Below are 23,091 nucleotides of genomic sequence, written 5' to 3' on the forward strand. Positions count from 1 at the left end.
CAACAAAGTCCTTTTCCGGTTCAATTAGAACGTCCTTCCATTTTTTCGAATGATAAAATAAAAATAGGTTTAATTAGAAAACGGCCGAAAGTAGCGACTAGAAAACTGGTCTAATTCAATTTTACAAAGACAACTATGAAGAAAAATCACATTCATTAATGCGTATAATTCCAATTACAAACATCGTAACATCCACCCGATTCTCTCTCTCTCTCTGTTTTTTATGCTTGAGATCTACTTCTCACACACCCTCTCCACCCCTTTTTGAGTACCTTCGCGAACCATCTCGAACTTTCACGAATGGTATACAGCGGTGATGATGACTGCAGCTCCGATGTGAGTCTGAACTCCGAGTGAGAGAGTTATTGTTTGACTAGAAGATTTTATCATCATGGTCACCGACATATAACAGCTTCCCTACATTTCTCCGTTGTTCTACTCTGCCGTTCATCAGTTTGCGCACGGTCCTTTCGTTTTCCGTCCTCTGTCAATAATATATCTGGCTGCCCATGTCGCAAGTTCGAATCGTGCGAATGCGAATACCGTACGCCAACACCGTCAGTCCCCTTTCCACATTCAATCCAAGCGCCCGCTGTGGCATTCCATCATTGATCTTCTTCTTCTGCTGCTGCTGCCGCCGCTGCTGCTATTTGCCGGTGCTTTGCTGCGCTTTGGTTGTTCTGAAACGAATCATTTATGCGTTTACCCCTCTCCACTCAAATTGCGTGGCTCACCTTTAACAAATTCATCCATTCACTCATGCTGTGCTGTGACAGTCGTGAGTGCGCAACTAACAACAGCTTCAGGTAGTGGCAGCAGCAGCAGCGGCAGCACCATTACCACCACTATTCCTAGCCCTCCGGGACGAGGCCAGCAGCACCGATGTGTATTGACTGCTATATTAACCTTTAAACAAATGCTGTGCTGGTAGTAGCAGCAAGAGGAAGCTGCTGTCGTGCCAATGTGATACTACGATATAGCGAGTGGAGGTGCGTTCATCAAGCGGTGGTGTGTGTCTTGGACGTGGTGGTGCTGTGGCAGAAACAGCACGAACAGCGGACGGGCGGCTGACAACGAGCCGTACGGAAAAGCCGTAGCAACAGCGGGCTAACAGATCTGTGCGACTGCTGTAACAGCCTAGCAGCAGTGTGGCAGACGTACCGACAGCTAGACACAGACAGTGGTGCGACGAGTCGCTGATTGGTGCTGCTGTACGGGCGCGGGGGCCCTCTGATTTTGTGCGACGAAACACGACGAACAAGGAGTTTGTTTTTTCAGCCGAATCTGTGTGTGCGAGTGCTCTTACATAGTGTTGCGTAGCCCTTTTAGCACTGCTGCGAAAGGTTGTTCCAAGTTCTGTGTGCGCGACGAGGTGTTTTGTCGGTACGTCGGGCCCCGACGATAGACTTACGGTACGCAGAAACGCTACAAAGTAGTCAGTCTTCGTCGTGGTAAAAAATTGTGCCAGTGCTTATATATCTTAGCCAAGCAGGCAATCAAGGAGGGTCTGTCTTAATAGACATATAGCTTATCTGTTACTTATACGTACTTATATATAAACAGTGGGAAATAAATATATTACAACAGAGTACTAGTGTGCAAGGATGTCTACCCCAGCGAGACGGCGCCTAATGCGTGACTTCAAGCGGTGAGTACCATCGGCACTTAGGTCTGATTAACTTTGAGAACGTACGTATATTTATAAAAACTAAAATGAACGATCGGTGCGTAGGGTAAAAGGAAATGGCTGAACTGGATTGCCCTGTCTAAACGAAGGCTGCCCGTGACCAACCCACTGCAGCATAACTACATAAGCTTATACAGACGCCCGCATAGGCAATCACATGGTTAATGAGGTCCCAAATAGCTGCTGGTCGTGCAGCAGGTCGGACTACGGGCATCATCGTCTTCCAGAGCTGTTAGCAACGAACAGTGCCTGGAGCATCGAGCGAATGCTATGTACCTACGATATGATTAGGACAGAGCCTTTAATAAAATCGTGTTATGATGTGGTGATATCCATATTTTAGGATGAATAACACAATAGATGCAGTTTGATTTTCGATTCCAGAAGACCATAGGCAGCGGCAGTGCTGGCAGCGTTTAGTGTTTTAGACATGGCCGGTGCTAAAACGTCGCTTATTTTTCCTATATATTTACCAATATTTCTCATTCTTGTGTTAGTCGTTTGCATAGACAGTAAATTGTCACTGGTGAACTATGAGAAAACTGTATATGAGAGGAGCAGGAAGTCAGAGGTAAATCATTTCGCGTGTATAAGGTCGATGCCTGCGTCCCTCTACTGTCGTGTGATCTAGGCCAGATTCCCGACGACGATTAAGGTTACCCTGCTACTGCTGGTGCTATAGCCTAACGGAAGACAGCCTTTATTTAGGCCCGACGTACACACAGGGGCCTAGGGTAGTTGCTTGTTATTGCTATTAACTACTACTGCTGGCAGCGCTAGCACTGGTGAATGCGTCATCGCTCTCTACCTTGGCAGACCCCACCATCTGGCCAGAAGGCACAAACGGAACGGGCCAATCAGCCAACAACACAACAAGGCTTGGTGCCACTGCCTTTAGTGATGGTGCTGCTGTTAGACAATTGCCATACGAGGCCGCTGAGCTCGGATCTTAGTAATCCGAAGAGGAGGTCAACCTCAGTCTATGCCAGGTGTAAACGGTACAAAGCTCAAATGATATGATATTGATTTAAGAATGATAATAATATAATGTGACTATTTTACGTGTCGTTTAAAAGCGATTGACCCAAAATATCAGCCAGATGCTGCATTGATGATTGAATTAAATGTCAGCTTTGCAGGGATAGTAAACAATTTGATCGTCGTTGAACTGTAATCCCAGCTACTGCGGCGCGGCGGTGGCGGCGGCGGCGGCAGCGGCGGCGGCAGCAGCAGCAGCAGGGAATTTTCTAACCGACACGCTAACAATTGAATGGCTATTGCATCTCGCGCAAAGCTGCTACTGCTGCGAATGATTCTGTCGGTTATGTTGTAATTCATTTACTATCTTCCGTATACTCGAGTATTATAATTATTATAACAACAGGATTCAGAATGAACAGTCCAAACTGTGTATGCCGTGAAAGAGACGGGCCTTTGACGAAGTAACAACGCGCTGTTCGTCCAAATGAGAAGTCTAAGATTTAAAATGCTGCGGGCCACGGCCTTTCAAGTGGCAGCATCGTTGGCAGTAGTTGATATCGAGCTGTGTCAGCGCCAACTTATCTGTTCTCTACTGCAATAGTGAAGTCGATTTAGATCCTAATAGTTTGTTCGCATGTGTGTGTTATTGGTGGGTTTCCAAAAGAAACGACGGCTACACTAGCACAGCTGGTCCTATCGCCATCATCTCGCTGCTTTTGATGCAGCAGCAGCAGTTGGCTTCAAGCGTGTTTTTGCCGCTACTGTTGAGGTTGAGACTGCAGCTGTGATTACTATAACCACCGTTAGCGAAATATTTACTATCAGCAAAAAAACAGCTCATATCATTGCTGTTGCTGCTGCTCTTGTCCGCCCATCGGGCCGCAGACGGAAGGCTTCGGCAAGAACCGAGACGCAGTTACACAAATTCGCGTCGTTTCGTCAAACGCATTCGAATCTTTTGCGCGTGCACAGCGATAACAACAAAGAACTAGCAGCTGCCAGAACACTACCCACTCATACACGCAATCGATTCACATTGATATCTTGGGATTATAATTATGAATCACCAGGTTTTAAACCATATACCCGTATGTGAACTTGAATGGTACTCAATGTTACGTGAGTGGATTGTCTTTTTCTATCCTGAGGTGAATTTATTTATATTTAATTAGGCGATTTAATCAGATCAGCTCAGTGTAATCACAATAAAAACACGCATACAAAGAATCGACCAGTTGAAAGCAGTATATGTGCGAACGACTATATTTGGGGTAATATTATTATCGATAACAAGCTTTGGTAGTGTTGTACAAAACGGATTAAATGACGATATTTCATCATAGATAGCTGTTTCACTATTATAAAGAATCAGTGTTGCATTGGCCCTATATTGGCTATTATCGCAGCAAAATAGCACCTAACAAATGTAGTCAAATCACAGTTCGACCTAGGGTTAGGTCGGTCGAACTGGTGTTAGAAACGAGATAACTGAAGAGCAACTGTGAACCTCAGTCAGCCGTTGCTAGTCCTCTGTTCACCTCAGATGCCTAACAGAGAGTTCTGTGTTGTTATTCCTTTTTTCACTTTGGCTAGCTGTCAAACAGGCATAAGGAAACAGGCATCTCAAGCGCTCAATCGCTTGGCCGCACAGGTTGGTTGGGTCATTGTTATATAATTAATTAACCGACTAGCATCTTATTTCAAACGCGACGTTAAGCGAAAAAAGCGGACTGGATTTATGTGTATGCTTTTTGTATTATGTAGCTTCTATGTATGTATACCGATATATATATATATATCGGTATGAGCATGTGTTTGTATGTACATAGGTGGCCATTAACACGTTTTAATTTTTTTTTTGTCATTCTTTGTTACTGTTTATGAAAGCGTGCATCTTTGTGTTGCTTTTGCTCGCCTCGTCGCAAAAACGATGTGGCTGGTAACCTTTCCATAGTGTATTGCACGGCTGAGTGCGATCCTATCCTCATCGCGTTCGACCAGGCGGTAATAGCAGTAATGGCATTTGCAAGAGGTCACATTTTTTTGTATACCCTTTTCGCATTTTTTAAATTGTACGATGCTACCGCTGCCACCGCCACCGTCTCAACATTTCGATCTCGCATTTGTCTACCTACCTGTCTGCGTGCTTGCTTCCGTGTTTGCTTGTTTTTACGCGCGTTTTTACCAGCGTCTTGTCGTTTGGCTAGTTCGTCTATTGGTCCGTTGCCGTTCTCTCTCTTTACAGCTACCCGCTATATCGAGTTCTGGAACGACACCTAGCGGTTGGCAGTAGCATCGTTGTGGTCGATGTAGAACAGAGATATAATAAGGACATGGATGACATGCGATGTGGTCAGTTTTAGACCGTCAGTCCCTTGATTTTCGGCTTTCGATGCTTTACCTGTGTGGCTTATATAACGCAGTAGGCGTCTGACTACTAGGTTGGCTGTTATATGGTGACAAACCTTTTGTACATTGCACTTCAAAACGCAGGGTGGACTCGTATTTCTATTATTATTTTAGATAATAATGAAGATTTTTGTACTTTTATTATCACGGATTTTTAAAATCAGTGTTTGAATTTTTTTGCAAATACCGGCCATAGCAACTGCGAATTTGATCGTTTATAGTCTAATCGTTCCCGTTTGAAAGAGTATCCTATTTCGGAACAATGCATAGCGACCCCGTAAATCCGACTGCCATTTGTGGCCGTTATCGTTTTGACTGATATGTTAGTTTGCTGAAACAGATACCCTAGATAGAAAACGGCATGCTGGAGTGGAACCACTAGCCGCTCCGTACGTAATTGTAAATCGAAATCTTTAACTAGTTTTTTCTCGCTTGCGATTCTCATTTTTCGGTTCGACAGCGTGTCAGCTTTGCTAATAAGAGCTGTAGTACTAGGAAAAATGCAATATAGGGAAACAGTTTTTTATTTTCTGACCTTCAGTAGAATTTTCCACTTACTAGTGCAAGCGCTCACATATTTTAAATCGAGCTCCTTCCTTTGAAATAGTTAGGGATAAAATATTTTGTCCTTGTCTCGTAGGGCCTGACCGCGAAGTGATCTTTTTTGAGCACATGACCCGCATTATCCAGTTGTACCTCGTTTTAATGTTCACCGGTACCGTGCGGCCTGATTTGCTACGTCGATTGTCCGCCAGCGCTGTTGCCTGTTCGGCTGCCAGTAGTAAATAGGGCTTACTTGTTGGCCGTCCTGTGGACGCTGCTACTATTTCGGGAGCGGACGGCCCGTTAGTCAGTTGAATGGCTGACTGACCGCTGCGGAAATGCATTTGGAGCATACAATTGAAGCTATCTCAACTGGCTGTGTAGGCCAGTTATACCTTGCCAACTTCTTCGAGGCCAATATGCTGCTTCCTGTTACACTCCAGCGTGGAATGACGACTGCCAGTTGGAAATAGCGACTAATGCGAACGTGACAATGTCGTTAACGGCAAAGTAAATCCCGAAATGGTTAAGAGACGCCAACGGCTCAGTTCCTCCCTCTTTCTCTCTCGTTTCTTTTTTGTACGAATGGCTTACTGCTTAATTGCCATATACACTTATCGAACTCTTTTCGTTCCCATGGAACACATCCAAGAAATATTTTTTATTATTTATCCTCAACGGTCATTTCAATATGTTTGACATTCCATAGAACGTGATAGCATCAAATTAACTCTGGAGGGATATCATGAATAAAAGTGAATTTCTAGCGATATTTTCTGCAGTAGAAACTGTTGCACGCTTTGTTAGCCGCTGATCTACAGAGCTAGTCCGATGTCTCAACTGCTATCAGCCTCACGGTGTGTTATAGGCAGATTCCTTACTTCTGTTTTACCGGCGGTAGGGTCTAGTCTCACGGCCGCATCTAGTGGCGTATGATTGCGTGAGGGCACTGTACAATATACGCGATGGTAACGTCCCGAGCTACTCAGTAACCACCCTTCTATCGGATTGTGAATGTCATCTTTATCTGTTGCTTTTTGCTTTAATTTGCTTACAGAAGATTTACTGAACAGCAGAAGTATCTACGGACTGTGTTTGACACGAGGCCAGTCCGCCAAAACAGCGGAAATTAACCAAATATCTCAACTCTTTCTTCATTCGATTTACTGGACGCTAACGATGTGCGATGCGCCACGCTAGCTATTAAAAGCTGTACGATATTTATAAGAAATCTCTTTAATGTCAACCACAGCGCCTCTATATTTGGCGTATTTGAATATGAATCGATTACTACACTAAACTCTACCTAGAAAGCTAGATGAACATGTGTGTTATAATCGAACTACTGTCCTACTGTCATTCCTACTGTCACTTGCCGATACAGATATTAAAATTTTATTTTTATTTAAAAACATTTTTCTAATAATATTATTCGAAAACTGCGGTAACGGTGTGGAAGGAAAGGCGGGAACCTGCTGACAATAACATCACCGTGTATCGGCGAGATTTCGTTCCTCTGCAATTACCGGCAGGGTATCGTTAAACGAGAATAATTTGCACGCTCATGTTTGCTCCTAATGCATTTATGGGTAAGTGTGCCGGACTCATTGTCCAATTTGAACATCGATCCAAGTGGCTATCACGTGCTGATAATAGTAGAGGTTGTAATAAGTAGAATTTCGGTTTACGGCGACTTCGACACGGAACAACGAATAGCTTTTTGCTTGTTACATGCTTATTTATTGGCCTCGGCTGGAATTGATCTATGGCAACTCTACATTGATATCATATTCTGAACTATTTGTAAATTTCGTCATATTTACCTTTGGCTCTTTAGAAAACGGTGTGTTTGTACTCGAATTTCATAATGAAGAATTCTTTGAAGATTTAATGCGGTAGTAATCAATATATTAATATAACAGATATTAATGATGACAGCTCGTATACATTTATGTTTATATCGATTGACTGTTGGATTCAATAATTTTAGTTTGAGCAATAAGGGTGGAAAGAAGGTGTTCATTGAAATCGTGCCCGTTTCTGTTTATCTCGTCATTCTGTTGTCTTCACGACAAACTGTAATCGTCTCCAGCAGAGATGTCGGTCAGTTGCATACATTATATGTATGTATTTATATTTTATCAGAATTCTAGAGATATCAAAAATGTTGACAACATGTGTAGAAAGGGGTTCAGTTTTATATAAGACTAAATGATATATATATATATATGTATATATAGTTTCCATCCCAAGAATTTTGAATCCCTCTTTATAAATGTTATGAACATTTTTTCCGGAATTTCGGGATGTGTTGGTGTTTCCGGGATCCTGATAAAGTGTCTCGAGGAGATTCGCAGCATAAGCTCTTTTAAAGTTGATTCAAAACATAGCAAACGTAAGCTAGTTTAGAACTTTTTGTTTAAAAATGTCAATTTCTATGCATACTGTTAGTTCAAAAACTGCAATGTCAAGGTATGCAAAACTCTCTACGGAAATGATCCATGAGTACCACTATAGGAAGTAGCAATCAATTATGTTATCTATTTTTTATATAAGACTATTTTTTCTACTTTATTGATGTTTTGAGCTATTTTGAAGGAAAGCTTTCATATGTTAATAGGTGTTGCGGGTTGTGCCAGGTGTGTGAACAGCGTTTCGCTTATATTGTTTCTCTCGAAATGACCTACACAGAGACACACAAACTGCTGTACTGTTTTTCTGCACGCTACGTAACTACGCCGTCTTAACCATAAATGGTGCAGTTTGGATAGGGTGCTATGTCTTTGGTAAGCGTGCAATAGTTGTACTCGAAAATCGCATTCTAAGCCTCGCGCTATGTTGAGCGTGTGTATCGTCGCAAGACATCGGTCGAGCATATCTATTTTTTTTTGCTTTTATTACAGTAACTATTTTAAAAACTGTTTCATTCGATATCTTCCACGAACAAACTTGATGAGGAGCTGCAGTCGACGTGGCTAAGATGATAATATTGTACCTATGACAATAAACAGAGTTACTTTCTAATAATGAGTTGCAGACAGGTTAGTGTTTTTTTTTTTTTAAGTCAAAGGTACTTTGTCGATGTTTTGATATCTACGTGTGATTTGTTACTGTAGCATATGTGTGCGGCATAGAACAGCAATATTGTACAGAAGTAATTAAACGTGCAGTGGAAACGAACAGGCGAAAGCCACGGAGTCCCACAGGAGGGTGCTCGTTTGCGCCGCGTTGCGACAGAGACAGTGCGGCAGTTGCGAGTGTGCGCCGATGCCGGTAGTTACTGCCTTCCGCAAGTAACAGCGAATGCAGCATCTCAGTTTTCTCAAAGACCTATCATTTAGTGTTCGAGTGCTGTAAAATTTGATTGTTCACATTTATATGCTAGAATTTTAAGATCGTTCTTGTTAGGAATTGGTTTGTTCGTTGTTGCCTTTGCTGGCTTTGTGTCTGTGCGGCTCAGACTGTGCGCTGATAGCGATAAAACTTGGAGCAAGAGTGGGTGAAAATATGCTTGAAGAAATTGAATGTACAAGGCGATTATATTGGCTCACACCAACTTGTTAGGTTGATAGGTAGCTTTTACAGTTGGCGTTTTCGTTGACATAAACCGATCGACTTGTCCCTGCGATTTAGCTAGTGATAATGACGGCACTAAATGTAATCGAAATATTTACCCATTTGCAGTTAAAAACGGTCTCATGTAGGATTGACATAACCGAAATCATATGTGGTAAACGATCGTGGATTTTTTCGCAAAAATGAAATTCTTATCCTCACGGAGAAAGCTAAATTGTATTAATAGTCTAATGGTTACCCTGCCTACGCCTTCCTATTTTAAGGCCACTATTTCTCGAAATTATTTCATGCTATAATTCGTTCACATGATGTTACATAAAATTGACATAAAAGCAGAATTGATTTGCGAACCGTTAGTTCTGTCTTCGTTATCAGGTCTATTCGAAGCTCCTATGGCTACGCAATTGTTTCTGCGCTGATATTTAAGTGGCAATCGAATGATCTTCTGCTTCGTAGAAATATAAGCGAACATGATCATGAATAAACAATGAAAGACATTCAACTTTTGAGTTAGCTCTATCTAGTCATCTCCTTATGGACTGATTAATCAAACAATATCTCTTTTTTTTTAATGTGATATATTCAAAAAACTTTGTCAGAGTTCATTTTAATTATTGAGCAGGTGTATTCATCTCTAGTTTACTCACTTAACATAAAAGTACACGCAACTAGGAGAGTCGGAAATAATTAGATACAGATGTGTTTATTATTATTATTGTTGTTAAATTATTTTTCGAAAGTGATGTATGTTAACAGAAATCTTCCGGATAGGCTGTCAACGTTGTTGAACTTCTTTAAAATGCTGCTGTTTTTTGTATCCAATCGTTTTGGCCAAAGAATCTTTCATCACTGACCCTGACGTATCGGCGACAATGATGTTTGTGTAAAATTAAAGCAACCATAGAACGATGGGCCAGTATGCATGCTCGTAAACAGCCTTGTGGAAGAACTTCGTGCCGGAACGAATCGAACGTTAGATTAGTTCCGAGTAAGTATGTCGCCATGCTTAGATGCGCCCTCATACTGATCGAATACCGTGCATTTGCCTGAAGCATCAAGTTATTATTATTAGTTGCAAAATAGCACAAAAACACATTGCGATGCGACTCGAACATCTCACAGTAGCGGTACGTTAGTGCTAGGCGCAACGGTGACCCTGAGAAGGTCAAAGATGTTCGAGGTGGTCGAGCATACTGATCCTACTTTTGGTAATCATTTACCGCTGCATAGCTTCAAATGCGAGGCAAGCTTACCATAGTTGTGTTCCAACCGACAGTAACAACGTAATTTTTATAGTTCGGTGGCAAGATATGTAAGAAATAAAGGTTTCATATTCGATATATGCCCAGTCTTGCTCAGATTATTTTTGGGCACTCTAATAATAAAATTCCAATAAACATTATTCAAATGTACAGTGAACGATAAGCAGGTAGAATAAACGTGCGCGACGGGTCCGTCTTAGGTAAAACATACTAATGGCTATTTTTCTTGCTGACATTGTCGTGTTCCCACTTGAAAGTTTTCGAACAAAACACACATAGTCAAACTGTTCTATAGAAACAAATACTCCGCAATCTTTAAAAGAATATTGTTGCCAGTATTCCATTATGTGCCGCCATTCTCTGATGACATAGTTTAGCGTCCAAGACATTTAAACATCCTTAAGACCGTTGTATGTCTTTTAGTCTTAAACCTAACGTCTACGTTTTCGGAATCGCACGAAATGAATATCGCCTCTCATGTAATTGTCCGAGAGAGTCCTACACATTGTCATTGGAACATAGTTTGAGCATTCTGCGGATCACAGCGTATCCGATTTGTTGGTAGTTACCTACGAAACGTTTGGATATTGTGTACTTCTGTTGTGAGGGAACGATATGAGAAGTGACGCATGTTTTTTTCATAGTGGTTTTATTTGGGTAGGGCTATACCATATTTAGATAAGGGTATTTACTGGAAATAAGATATGCTACTAAGTATTATCTATAAGAAAAAAACTACGGGATTAAAGGTATGGCTTGGTTTCAAATTATTGTTGGGGGCATTCTTGTCACGGTACGACTTGGTAGTCTTGTATTCTTGGTTGACTTGGTAGTCTGGGCTAAATTTGCTGAAATCTGAACTTCTGATTGTGGATTTAACTTACTTTTTGATCTGACTTCTAATATGTTTTTGGGGATATACTTTCATGCACGAGTTGTTTCATGTTACTTGAGTCATTGTATTTACTAATTGTAGATAGTCATCGAATTTATTTGACTTGCATATAGCGGTATATGATTTCTGCGTTTGCATTTGCTGCGTTTTTAGCGTAAGCTTAATTGTATTTTAAGTAATTTAGAAGTGTTTTTTTAGGTTTTAAAGTATTTTGAAGTGTTAAGTTAGGTTGTTTCATTGATACGTCTCTATACCTCATGGTAATCTTGATTAAAGTTAAGAATTTGGTGACATGGAATAAGAGAAGATATTAGTGAGGCACTAATAGCTGTGTCATGCTCGTTTTTCGGATCTCTATTTAGTTCGAGTTCATTCTGATGAGTTCAAATGAAGTTTTATCGAGAAAAACGTCTATGTAAGGGGAAGCGGTGGGCAACCAACGAGAGTTCACTGCAGCTTGAAATAAGGCTTGCGGCTTAGTCACGTTCCGAGCATCTTTTTCGCCAGGTTTATCAAGATGTTATAAGTAATTCCGCTTTTGTAGTGTATGCTAACGTGTTTTCGCAGCATTTCGACGACAGCTCATTCGTTTCTTCAATTTTTTTTTAAAGCGAGCCATAATGAAACTGAAAATTTGAGCTCGTGGGGTAGTAGTTTGTAAACTTTTCGAGGCTACAACGTGTTCACAACGACGATAAATCTGCTAACGCCAAAGCCCATAGCGACAAATCATCGTCTTATGCAGGGCGTATTGCACGTAACTTTTGTGATTGCGAGGTACCAACAACTTGTGTTTATTATGAGTCACTGTCAACGCGAATTGCTAATCATGCGCAGCTAAGCGGAGAGGGTGACGTTATCATATCACAGTATCGTATCGAATTTTTATTTTATTTGCCTGGCTAATATTTAATGTTGTACAGACAGTCGATTAAGTGCCTGTTCGAGGTCAGACTTAATTGAAATAGTTCGTAGGTGCATGTCTTGCTTTACGAATAGCTATTCTGAAATGGTTACCGGCGACTACTAATAATAATTATCAAAATAACAACGCTAAGTTGCCGATATACAATGCTCTAAATTAAACTCTTTTATTTTTTTTGTTTGCTGGCCGAAAATATATATATATATATATATGTATATATAAACGCTTGAATGCACACGTTATATATTAAATCGAAGTTTTCCTAAATGAATGGACTGGTTCTAAGGGAACCGCTGTAGCAGCTGGCGGTACAAACCTCCTGGCAACTGAGTCCAATGGATGGACTTTTCCTTTTTGACAGCTCCGTTTGGCCTGGGAAGGGATAGGGAGGGGCGTAGGACGATACTGCTAACGTTATTATCCTGTGCTACACACCGTTGAGGCACTGAATAAGTTGAGATGCATAAGCGTCCACACGCAGATAACACTGTACAGCGACTGGACGCTGCTCGTTTGTCGCAGCAATAGTAGTCGTTGACACGTATCACAGTTTTTCTGTTTGTTCCGTTCGTCATGGGATACTCGTCAGAATTGAGACCCTATCTTCCCACAATTCGACCCAGGGCAACAGGTTCATGATGGTCCCACAGCTCTAACATGGTCATGACGTCGGACGCCACGTTAACGGCGTATGATACTTTTAGCTCGACGACTATTGCGAACGTGATGCTGCGGTTTGGGGAGTCCCAAAACTGATTCTGGTAGCGATGGTGCCTGTTGATGGCGCCAGCATTGAGCTCTAACCATGGAGCGGGATAGTTGCATACATACAAACTAACGGAGGAGAAAAAAGAATATTTGCTGATGTTTCTCTAAATCGTTCTCGGAATCATGTATCGGTTTTGTTTATTACGGTCTGAAGGTCATCGAGTGTCGAGATGTATATGAATCAGCGTAATACACTTTTACGATTATATATTTGTTATACCAGACGAAAAGGATGTCTGTGTCACATATAGAATATGTGTTTAGGTTTACAGTCTTATCTAAGATTTCGAAGCGGATCGCCATTGAATAAACGCAATATTTATTATATATTGGTCGTATTAGAAAACGAGGTAGGACGACAGATATTTATAACCATACGATCATTTCGAACCTCTTAACCATGTGTCGGTATAATTCCATGTGTGGTAATCGCATTCTTTGATTTGATTTTGTACCGACATAGTCCACAGCTCCCAATCGCGTTTAGGCATGAAAATGTGTATGATCACTGATATACGAGGTATCTGCTTCACCAGGAAAAGAGTTCCGATGTGCTTCAACCGGTAGATGCATCAAGTCCTTTGTCCCGCTTTTTTTTTGTGAAATAAATAAGCATTTAGTTTAACGTATGGTACAAGCATTAGATACTGGTTTAGAAGGTTGATCCCCGGCGTGAATGAATTCTGTTTACATCCGATAATCTAGACCACTTCATATACAATTTGTCATTGAGTCATCGTATGGGAGCGTACTGTAAAGTAAACACCGATATCGTGAGGATTTATAAAAGCGAAGAGGAAGGTAGTTTACAGCGTGTTTTTTTTTTCAATGTCGCTAATGGCTACTCGTTTTTTCCAAATGATAGGGTTTGTGTTGCGGTTACCTGCTTGTTATTTTACATTCTGGCAGCATATTGTAAGCAAAATCGTAATCACATTCTGTCATATCAGAATCCATCTTTTTTCTCTACTGGGCAACATCGTGTCCACTCATCGCGCTTCTTACCGGTCAGTTGCGTCGAGTCAACGATCGTCTAAACTTGTTCTTATCGCCTCAAAAAAGTGGGATGAAAGGTATTACTAAGTGAAAGATAAAATAATACGAGATTCCCGTTGCGCGATGTTGGTAACCTTCAATTTCAAGCTTTCGTTCTTCTCCCTAGCTTTTCGCTTTATCTTCGAACTCGACGTAAGGGAGATCGCCTGTCGTCACCAGTTGTTGTTAATGTCGACGAAACCATTGGTACACACCTGTAACCGATCAGCGCGTGATTAATGCCCATGTTGCGTTGTTCCTTCAAGTACTGTCCTTTGAGTTCTCTCCATTCTGCCGCCAGCGCGGCATTTGTATCAGGCGTGCCCAAGCTACCGCGCCACTGTTTCTGCTATTAGAGGACAGCACGCAGGATGCCATTTTTGCTGTTCTTTTGTTCTTATGCACCCAGAAGAAGAACCTCCGAAATGATAGAAACCTTACAAGTGAGACATCTCCCGATGCTGCAGCTGCCCGGGTCGTGTCGTTACGGTTACAAAAGCAGTCAGCTCAGTTTTGCTTATAGGAGCACGCCAGGATAGTTCTTGTATAAAATAGGGCAAAACTGGTTTTAAACAGCGGCTGTGATGCGGCCAAATGATGTGCGTGCTTGATTGTTGTGTACCTGGCCAGGAGGCTGGACCTCACCCTTCACCATAAACAAAGCGACGCACTTTCTGGTAGAGACTATTTCGGATGGTAGGCTGGAAACTGTTTCGCTCTTCATACGACACCGAGTCTAAGTGAAACGAGCGTACCCAACGGAAGCGTCATTGCTACAGCCAGAACAGCGATAGTAGCGGCCACCGCGGTGGTGGCAATAGTGCTAGTTAGTTCGAGCGCTCGACTTGTTCCTCGTTTGCAGCTGTATAGCATTAGCAGAGGCTCGCGGTATCAAATCCGCCCTCCCTCATCCCTCCGTTGGATCTGCTCTGAGATCTGCCGTCTTTAGGTATGAGTAGGAAGTGGCATTTGGACGACAAGCCAGGTAATGTTCGAGGATTCAAAGCAGAATTACCGAGACAGAAGACACAAATAGCGTTTGCATTTCTTACAGCAATACTTACGTGTGTAGAACAGATTGAACGTACCAAAGAAGACCATGCTTTCTAGTACTTGCTGGTGGGTCAGTCAAAGATTATGGGTGACGGGAAAGATTATGGCCCTAAGAAAGCGCCTTACGATACGAATAGGCTGTAAAAAACATTTTTTTTTTATTAAGAGGAATTTGCTCTTCATTTTGATCAAACGCTAGTATAGATGCGTTGTAGAGAAAAAATTAGCTAAAATCACGTGGTAGGATAGAAACAGAATTCGAACCTAACTACTCGACATGAGTGTCCTAGGCAAAAAATTTAAGGTACTTCCTCTCGTTTCTCTCGATCGATAAATTATTGTTTGATCTATTGTTTTTGAATTGTACGTTATGGTGGCAAACCTGAGTTATAGGAAACGTGCCATAAGACCTAGGTCGACAATAGGAACAAGATTTTAATTCGAAAGCGTTGATCTCTAAACGTTGCCTAATCTTAACTTGGACAACGTTTGAATTGCTCATCTTATATTTTACTCAAAAATATGCTGGAGGTGGCGATGTCCTGCAAATACATAGTATATTGTCTGAACCGAGTTTTAAACAGTCATTTCTTATTTTCTCCACTTAATGAATACTCTTGAGCCAGTTTCACCGGAACTATTTTATATTTTCTTTCCTGTTATTCATCATACAGGCTGCAGGATGATCCGCCTTCAGGTGTGTCGGGCGCGCCGACAGACAACAATATTATGATCTGGCATGCTGTGATCTTCGGACCTCATGATACGCCGTTTGAAGATGGTACCTTCAAGCTAACACTTGAGTTTACTGAGGAATACCCAAACAAACCACCTACGGTGCGATTCGTTTCGAAAATGTTCCATCCCAATGTTTATGCGGATGGGAGCATTTGCCTTGATATTCTACAGAACAGATGGAGTCCAACATACGATGTCTCCGCCATTCTTACATCTATACAGGTAGGAGAGAAGAACAACGTGAAAAAAAAACGCCATCCTCTCCTAATATTTAACGCACCAGGGAGGAGGTTCTGATGTTTTCTCGATTTATTATTCGTTAGTTTGCTTGGTAGTATTTATTCTGGATTAATTTATTAATTTCTTGGTCTGGTATGGATGATTATTCTTTGGCCTAATTTCTAACTATTTGATTTATCACGGACGTTTACAAATTGTTGCATTTTACGCCTAACTCTTCGTTTTATGGAACTAGCGAGTACTTTCATTTTAATTAAAATAGGTCTGGCGAATTCACAAAACTTTCGTTCGCAACTTTCGTGCAGTTACCAATGAAAGCCGCTAACCTTTAGCCGACCCTATACAAAAGAAGACTTTGTATGTATTTGAGTGAAAATTGTTGTTAATATTTGGTAGCAACATGCTGTACGTCATAGCCTGTTTTGGAGTAGCTTTTTTTTTGTATATAGGGAGCCTATATGAGATGCGAACTCAAATTGACTCTGACCTCACATTCGTTTCATCATCTAACAAAGCCTGGGCCAAATAGAGTTATTTTAAGACAACATCTCCCTATTTGTCTCTGTTTTAGCTATGGTTTAATTAACGCGAAATGCCCGCCAGAAAAACAATTCGCACATGAAGGAATACATTTAGATTAAGATTAACATATCAATAACTTTCACAGAATTTACTAACTAAATTGACATACAAATACAGTGATTTTGTGCTTACGACAAGCTGCTCAAACTATTAGGCAATCTTTATAGAAGTGACAGCAGGTTCGGTTTCTCTACAAGCGGTTTCATTTTAAGAGTTTACTATATTTGAACAAAGTAACCATACATTCATATTTTCATAATCCATTTATCAATACAAATTAAAGTTAGACATTTTTGATTTAAAATTTCTATTGGTAGTGACCGCGTATTATAGATCTCACATTAACGCTGCTTCAGGCGTCAATACATAAGGATCGCGTGCTCTTATGAGAGCCTTTCTTTCTTTCTAATTGTATTGGTCGCCCTGTATTCTATGTTAATGATATTGTCGATCCATTGATCGTCTTGCTTTTTCAGTCTCTTCTGGATGAGCCTAACCCCAACAGCCCAGCGAATTCACTCGCGGCCCAGCTTTATCAGGAGAATCGACGAGAATATGAAAAGCGGGTAGAAGCTATTGTTGAACAGTCATGGCACAACTTTACGGATGAAGAGGATCCGGCGAACGCAAAGAAAGAGCCGCCTACAGCTGCGACCGCACACGGTTCAGGAACTAGCAACTCCTAGGACAACGACGACGTTGGCAGCAAAGGGAAAAATATAATGTGAATTGTCGATTAGAGCGAAAGAGAAAGCGAGCAAGGGACAGACGAGCAAACACACATTATTACTGAAACAAAGCGACAACAGAGATGCAACTATAATTATAACACTAATTAAACGATATGAGTACGCGGAGAACACATAGCAGTACCCATAGCCGAAATAAACAAACAACAAAAGCATGAAAATAATAACCGGCATAATCATTCTGTCATATTATTCACCGCAACAACAACAACAATAGCGACGGCAACAACAACAACGACACCAACAATATAAACATCAACATTAACAACAATGACACTACCGCCAACAACAATCACAATGACATCACCATCACCAACAACGACAACACCAATGACACCAACAACCACAATAACAGGAGCAGCGGTAGCAACAAACAACAACAAACAACAACTGAGGCAACTAGGAACCCGAACATCAACAACAGTAGCAGCAGCAACTGGGGCTTGAACAGCAGTCAACGTCTGCAATTGGAGACTCATGCAATTTCTTTGATAGAACAGTTATATAATTAGAACTGGGAAAGCAGAATAGCAAAAGGATCAAAGGGGAAAACGGATCAATTCGGAATCGGGCGCAGTTAGTGCAGCAGCAGGAGGAGTAGCGGCGGTGACCAATAATAGTAATAATAACAATAGTAGTAACAATATGATAAATAGTAAGACAACAACATTAGCAACAAACATTTTATTGACGTTTCCAGTCCCGTTGGAGTGGGTGTTTGAAATGATGCAATGTGTGCGAGCCCCTACACCCTGCCCATGTCTGCGAGTGCCAGAAGTGCTGGGAGATACGGTACCGTTATTGTCATGTCCGCCGATAATTGACATTTACAACATTACTGATGAACGGATGAGCTAGAAGAAAAGGCTCACAGAAGGCGACGGGAAGCACTGAGAATGTACATTTGAAAAATTTAGTGCACCCGCATACTGCTTGACTCGTGTCATTATCTAGGAAAGATTGGTAAACAGCAGGTGCGAAGTTTTGGTCTCTCGCATCTTGTAAGGATGAGGACAACAATTCACTGAAATACTATCTAATTGCAATAGAAAAACATAATGGTAATGAATATTGAATAATCTTTGAATACAAAAAGGAACTTCACGAAATATTAACTACGTCAAGAATAACAACAATAACATTAACCAGCACAGGCACGGCAAGAAGATTTGTTAGAACCTTTTTAATGTTTTTTCGAGTTTAAAATTATCATCAATTAAGAAGATGGAGCGAGCGAGCGAGCGAGAGAGAGAGAAAGCGAGAGAGACAGACAGAGAGAGAGAGAGAGAGCGAGAGCGAAAGAGAGAGTTTACGAACCTAAATAGGACCAAGAATAAATGATGATAGCGATAACTTTGTTAAACATAGACAATACTCTTTTTCGTAGTAAATGTATTAATTGTCGTAGTAATTGAGGTAATGCAAAAGGCATTTGTGGGGGAATCATTCGAAGGGTTAACTAGGAGTGTCTATCAGACCGCTGTGAAGGAAGAAGGAATCACACTTCAAGTGACAGATCGTGAAATAACAATATTAAGAATAAAAATAATTATATTATAAGCATATATATGGTTACTGTCGTTAGTTAGTTAATGATCATTCGCACGCTCCTATCAATTTTTGATGTCGCTTCGCTTGGCTTTATTTTCACCGCGGCATATATAAAAAAACTCAGAAAAAATGAACGTAATATTAAATAGTACAGCTCAATAACTGTTGCTGTAACGACTGTATATGGTAATGAAGAAGATAAACGTGAAGGCGTCAGACGAACAGACATAGCAAAGGTCTTCACTTGTTTGATTGAACATGCTGTCGTAAAAAGAACTGTTGGGTAAAAAAGCATAGAACGATTTAGCAGAAAATATCAAATATAAGAAGTTGCTCGCTTACCGTCAATTTAAATGAACAGAATTTATAAAATAGGTTTGAGTATTACTGGAATAAGCTAAAGAGCTTTTGTTGTACCGAAATGTTATGTAGGCTATTCAAACGCATTTAAAGCAAAAATTAAATTTTTTGAGATTTTTTTTGGCTATATTTGTTGATCGAGGTAGAGGGGAAGGCGGGTTTCTTCCAAGTTTTAGGTAGTATCTTCTATATGTTTATGTACGAATAAAAAGCTCATATCAATATCTCGGCTATGCTCTGTCAATGAGGACGTTCAAGCTATCGGATGTTTGTGTTGATGGAAAATTGCATTAAAAATAAATTAAGCAAACCGAGCTAACAACGACAGAAAAAAATGTACAGGACAAAATATAGATCTGCGAAGACCTGTCTGTGCATCTCCCATAAAATTGAATCCTACGGTATCCAAGCATTTGCCGTTTGTGATAGTTCTTAGGCCGGTTAAGAACGATCCTTGATTAGTATGTGCTTAATATTGATTCATTCACGTGTGTTGATGTAATGTGTGGTGGCTTGTTGTTGCCAAGTGTAACGCTGAGACAGAATGCAGTTTCCCAGCCCAACGTCGCATCATTCGATTGTTGATGCTCTTTAAAGGCATATGGACACTATCACACTCTGGATTACCGACAGATATTATATATTGTATGTAACCATATAGATTTATGTCTCCGTAGCGAATGTAAGGGATGACTGTCGCTACTACTACTACTACTACTATTATCATCCATCAGTAATTCAAACTAAAAAAATTAGAGCCCGCTTGAAGCTTATTCGACGTATTGTGTAAAGTAACTAGAATTCCTTCTACTACAGAATAAACTGCAACGCGATGCCCGCCAGTTGCATCATTTCTGCTAACGAACTTTACTGCTTTGATGCAGAAGATAGATAATGGCTGATTATGAATGGATGCACACCAACACACGAAGCAAGGCGATTTACACACACATTATGGACATGATCAAAACGAAGATGAAAAAAATTGACGTTACATTTACTATTAGATGATTAACATGAGTATTGCTACTTATATGGCATCACGATTAAAAACTGCTGTAATTGTTACTACAGTTTACTACTATTATTTTTCTAAATCGTCAGGTAAGAACAGAGCGAGGACAGCTAGATGGAAAATGGGAAGGGAAAGTGGGAACCAGTAGGGACGCGTATGGGATAGTCGAAGCAGGAAGCTTAGATACAACGAATAGGATGGTGCGCAGTGGTTTTTTCGTATTTCTAAATTGATCTTGTTACTCTTAGCCTCATGTATTTCTTTTTTTTTTTTATTTTGTACGAAGCTAAAGGGAAACTATTCTAGAGAAATTCAGAAAAAAACAAAACGATCAGAAAGAGGAATGAAAATGGTGAAAAGAGCGATATGCGGCCCAGTGATGTATGACTGTTCAGGAAGTAAGCAAATCGTGCCAAGACAGCATAACGTTTAATTTCCAAACAAACAAACAGCGATTTAACGAGGAAAGCATGGCAAAGAATCCGGGCCTATAATAACCTCGATATGGATCGTAAAAACGAACGCAGTGCAGTTAAATATAAAGGACTATCACTGAGTGGTTAACGGGAGACCCGAGAGTCGCCGAACAATGAGAATGGACACTTCATGGAATATTCTAAGAGCCCTTTTAAGTTGACTCATTTATTGTCGTTTTTACTGCTGAGTTTTTTCGTTAAAACTATGGCGGAAAAAAAATTAGTGGAGCCTGTTCGAAACATGACAGAGTCGAAAAAAGTTGGGCCTCGTTAGGATACACAAATAGCAGTAGCAACAGCAGTAGAGCGCAGGATAGAGACAGGGTACATAGCATAGGAAAGACGAACACCATCGTGAGGATGACGACGATACGGATGAAGGTAACGGAGTGTATTGAAGGTGGAACTATATAAATAATTGACCAAATATATATATATATATATTGATATGGGGCGACTACGTATGAAACAAAACACAGATGGATAAAGACACAATCCTGACACAGATGAACTGTACTACTTAGACTCTCTGTTTGCCCGGCTCTCGAACGACGAACTAGTTGTTCTACAATCGAGTTGTATATACACACAACCAGCAGCGAAGAAAATTTAAAATCGCTAAAATTTTATCGATCAGCCGTTAGCTGCTGGTTCCATCCCATATAGTTATCCTGTGAACTTTAACAACATTTAATTGCAAGAGAAAAGTGAAAATACTTTTCTCATACATGAAAGTTATTACAAACGGAAATTAGACAACGCACAGCATGCTTATGGGCAATCCCACGGACGCGAGTTTCGAACGACCATACAATGTGAAGAACGTCTTCTTTTCAGTGCGCTCTGTTGAGATCAATTACCGTGCGATATTCATGCGCGTACTAGTCTGCATTCGCAATCGAACACAAGTAAACATAACTGGCGGGATCGTAACAAACAATTCAAAAGCTTGCCTAGGCAGTTGGATAACGTTACTGAACGGTGCTGAAACATCTACCTGTCTGTTCATCATTTGTATCAACTCTTCACTTACGTCGCGTATTCAAGATAATGCAGAGTTGAAGGAAAGAGAAACAATGCACTGCTTCGATTCGAAGATAATGTAATTGGTGGCTACATATAGTAAGCTAACATTCGTTGGAATGCGCAAATTATATGAAATCTATGCGTGGCGTTACTTACTTCGAGTTAATAAAATATAGGCGGCTGTGGTTAGTTATTCGATGAGAGTGTAACTATATTGTAAGGCCGATGTGTCGTCGTAAGTTATAGAAGAGTGGGGCATAAATTTGGAACGGATCGATGAAAGATGGGGCGTATTCCGGGGGAAAGTGTCACGACGCAGTGGTTGAGAAGAGTGGGCGAGATTATAGTAAGCTGCTGGGAGCGATTTCAACAATGATATCGAGGATGACAAGGAGCATCAACAATTAAACAATAACAGCAGCAGCAGCAGCAGCAACAACTATTCTAGCTAGGAAAGCGTGGGTTGGTTCGCTTTACCAAACCTTGTATAAATAAATAACAATAAAATGCGTATACAAATAAACAAACACCAAGATTAATTGTCAAAATGAATCTGAGTATTTCCTCTTTTCAGTAATAAACTTATCATTGTTATTACCTATTAAGAGGCTTTAACGTAGGTATAGCTCTTTTGGGGGCTCTTTGTTACGATTTCTATTGTGATAATTTAGAGGAATAATTGCTAGTCTCAAAGGAAAATCTAAAGCAAGGACCATATAAACGACAGTAGGATGTCTGGACAACAACAAAGCTAATCCTAATCCTGGCAAGGTCGATGTAGCTTTTTATAGAAACAAAAAAAGGTGCAATAATGTTGATTGATTTTTTTTTAAAATTTGTACGTTCATGTGTGCGCATATAAAAAATGGGCAAACACGAGGTCCATAATCAAATGGCTATATGTACTTTGGACCACTGGACTATTCTAGAGTTTAGAGCTTTTAAATACTTTAGGGTTCTCTTTCTCAGTGATTCTACATTTCAAGAACAAATCTGTTGCAATCCGTACTGTAGTTATTGTTACCCAATGCAGCGCCTTGACATGCGATCGAAAATTGTTTACACAGACCCAATAACAATAAACATAATAATGCCAATAACTTGATCTTATTAAAAGCTTTAAAAAAAAAACGGATATATACGATATAAACAATAATAGTTTAGACGTCACACTGTACTAGCGGTGCTGTAGAAGTCAACTCGTGTTTTCTTAATAAGCA

The 23,091-nt window shown here is 40.5% G+C and overlaps 1 protein-coding gene and 1 long non-coding RNA gene across 2 annotated transcripts; both read left to right on the forward strand.

Moving 5' to 3' along the window:
• The first annotated feature begins 855 nt into the window (after positions 1-855).
• Positions 856-22,423, forward strand: Ubc6 (ubiquitin conjugating enzyme 6). The gene is made up of 3 exons (XM_022830705.2): positions 856-1,648; positions 15,809-16,094; positions 17,171-22,423. Exons 1-3 carry the CDS (start codon positions 1,605-1,607, stop codon positions 17,378-17,380), a joined length of 540 nt encoding a protein of 179 aa, XP_022686440.1. The 5' UTR covers positions 856-1,604; the 3' UTR covers positions 17,381-22,423.
• Positions 2,150-7,204, forward strand: LOC147753696 (uncharacterized). Its single transcript, XR_015310412.1, has 3 exons — positions 2,150-2,685; positions 4,262-4,319; positions 6,678-7,204. It is a non-coding gene; the product is annotated as an uncharacterized LOC147753696 (long non-coding RNA).
• Positions 22,424-23,091: the final 668 nt, after the last annotated feature.

Source organism: Varroa jacobsoni, unplaced genomic scaffold (genome assembly GCF_002532875.2).
Source record: "Varroa jacobsoni isolate VJ856 unplaced genomic scaffold, vjacob_1.0 scaffold_289, whole genome shotgun sequence".
NCBI lineage: Eukaryota > Metazoa > Arthropoda > Arachnida > Mesostigmata > Varroidae > Varroa > Varroa jacobsoni.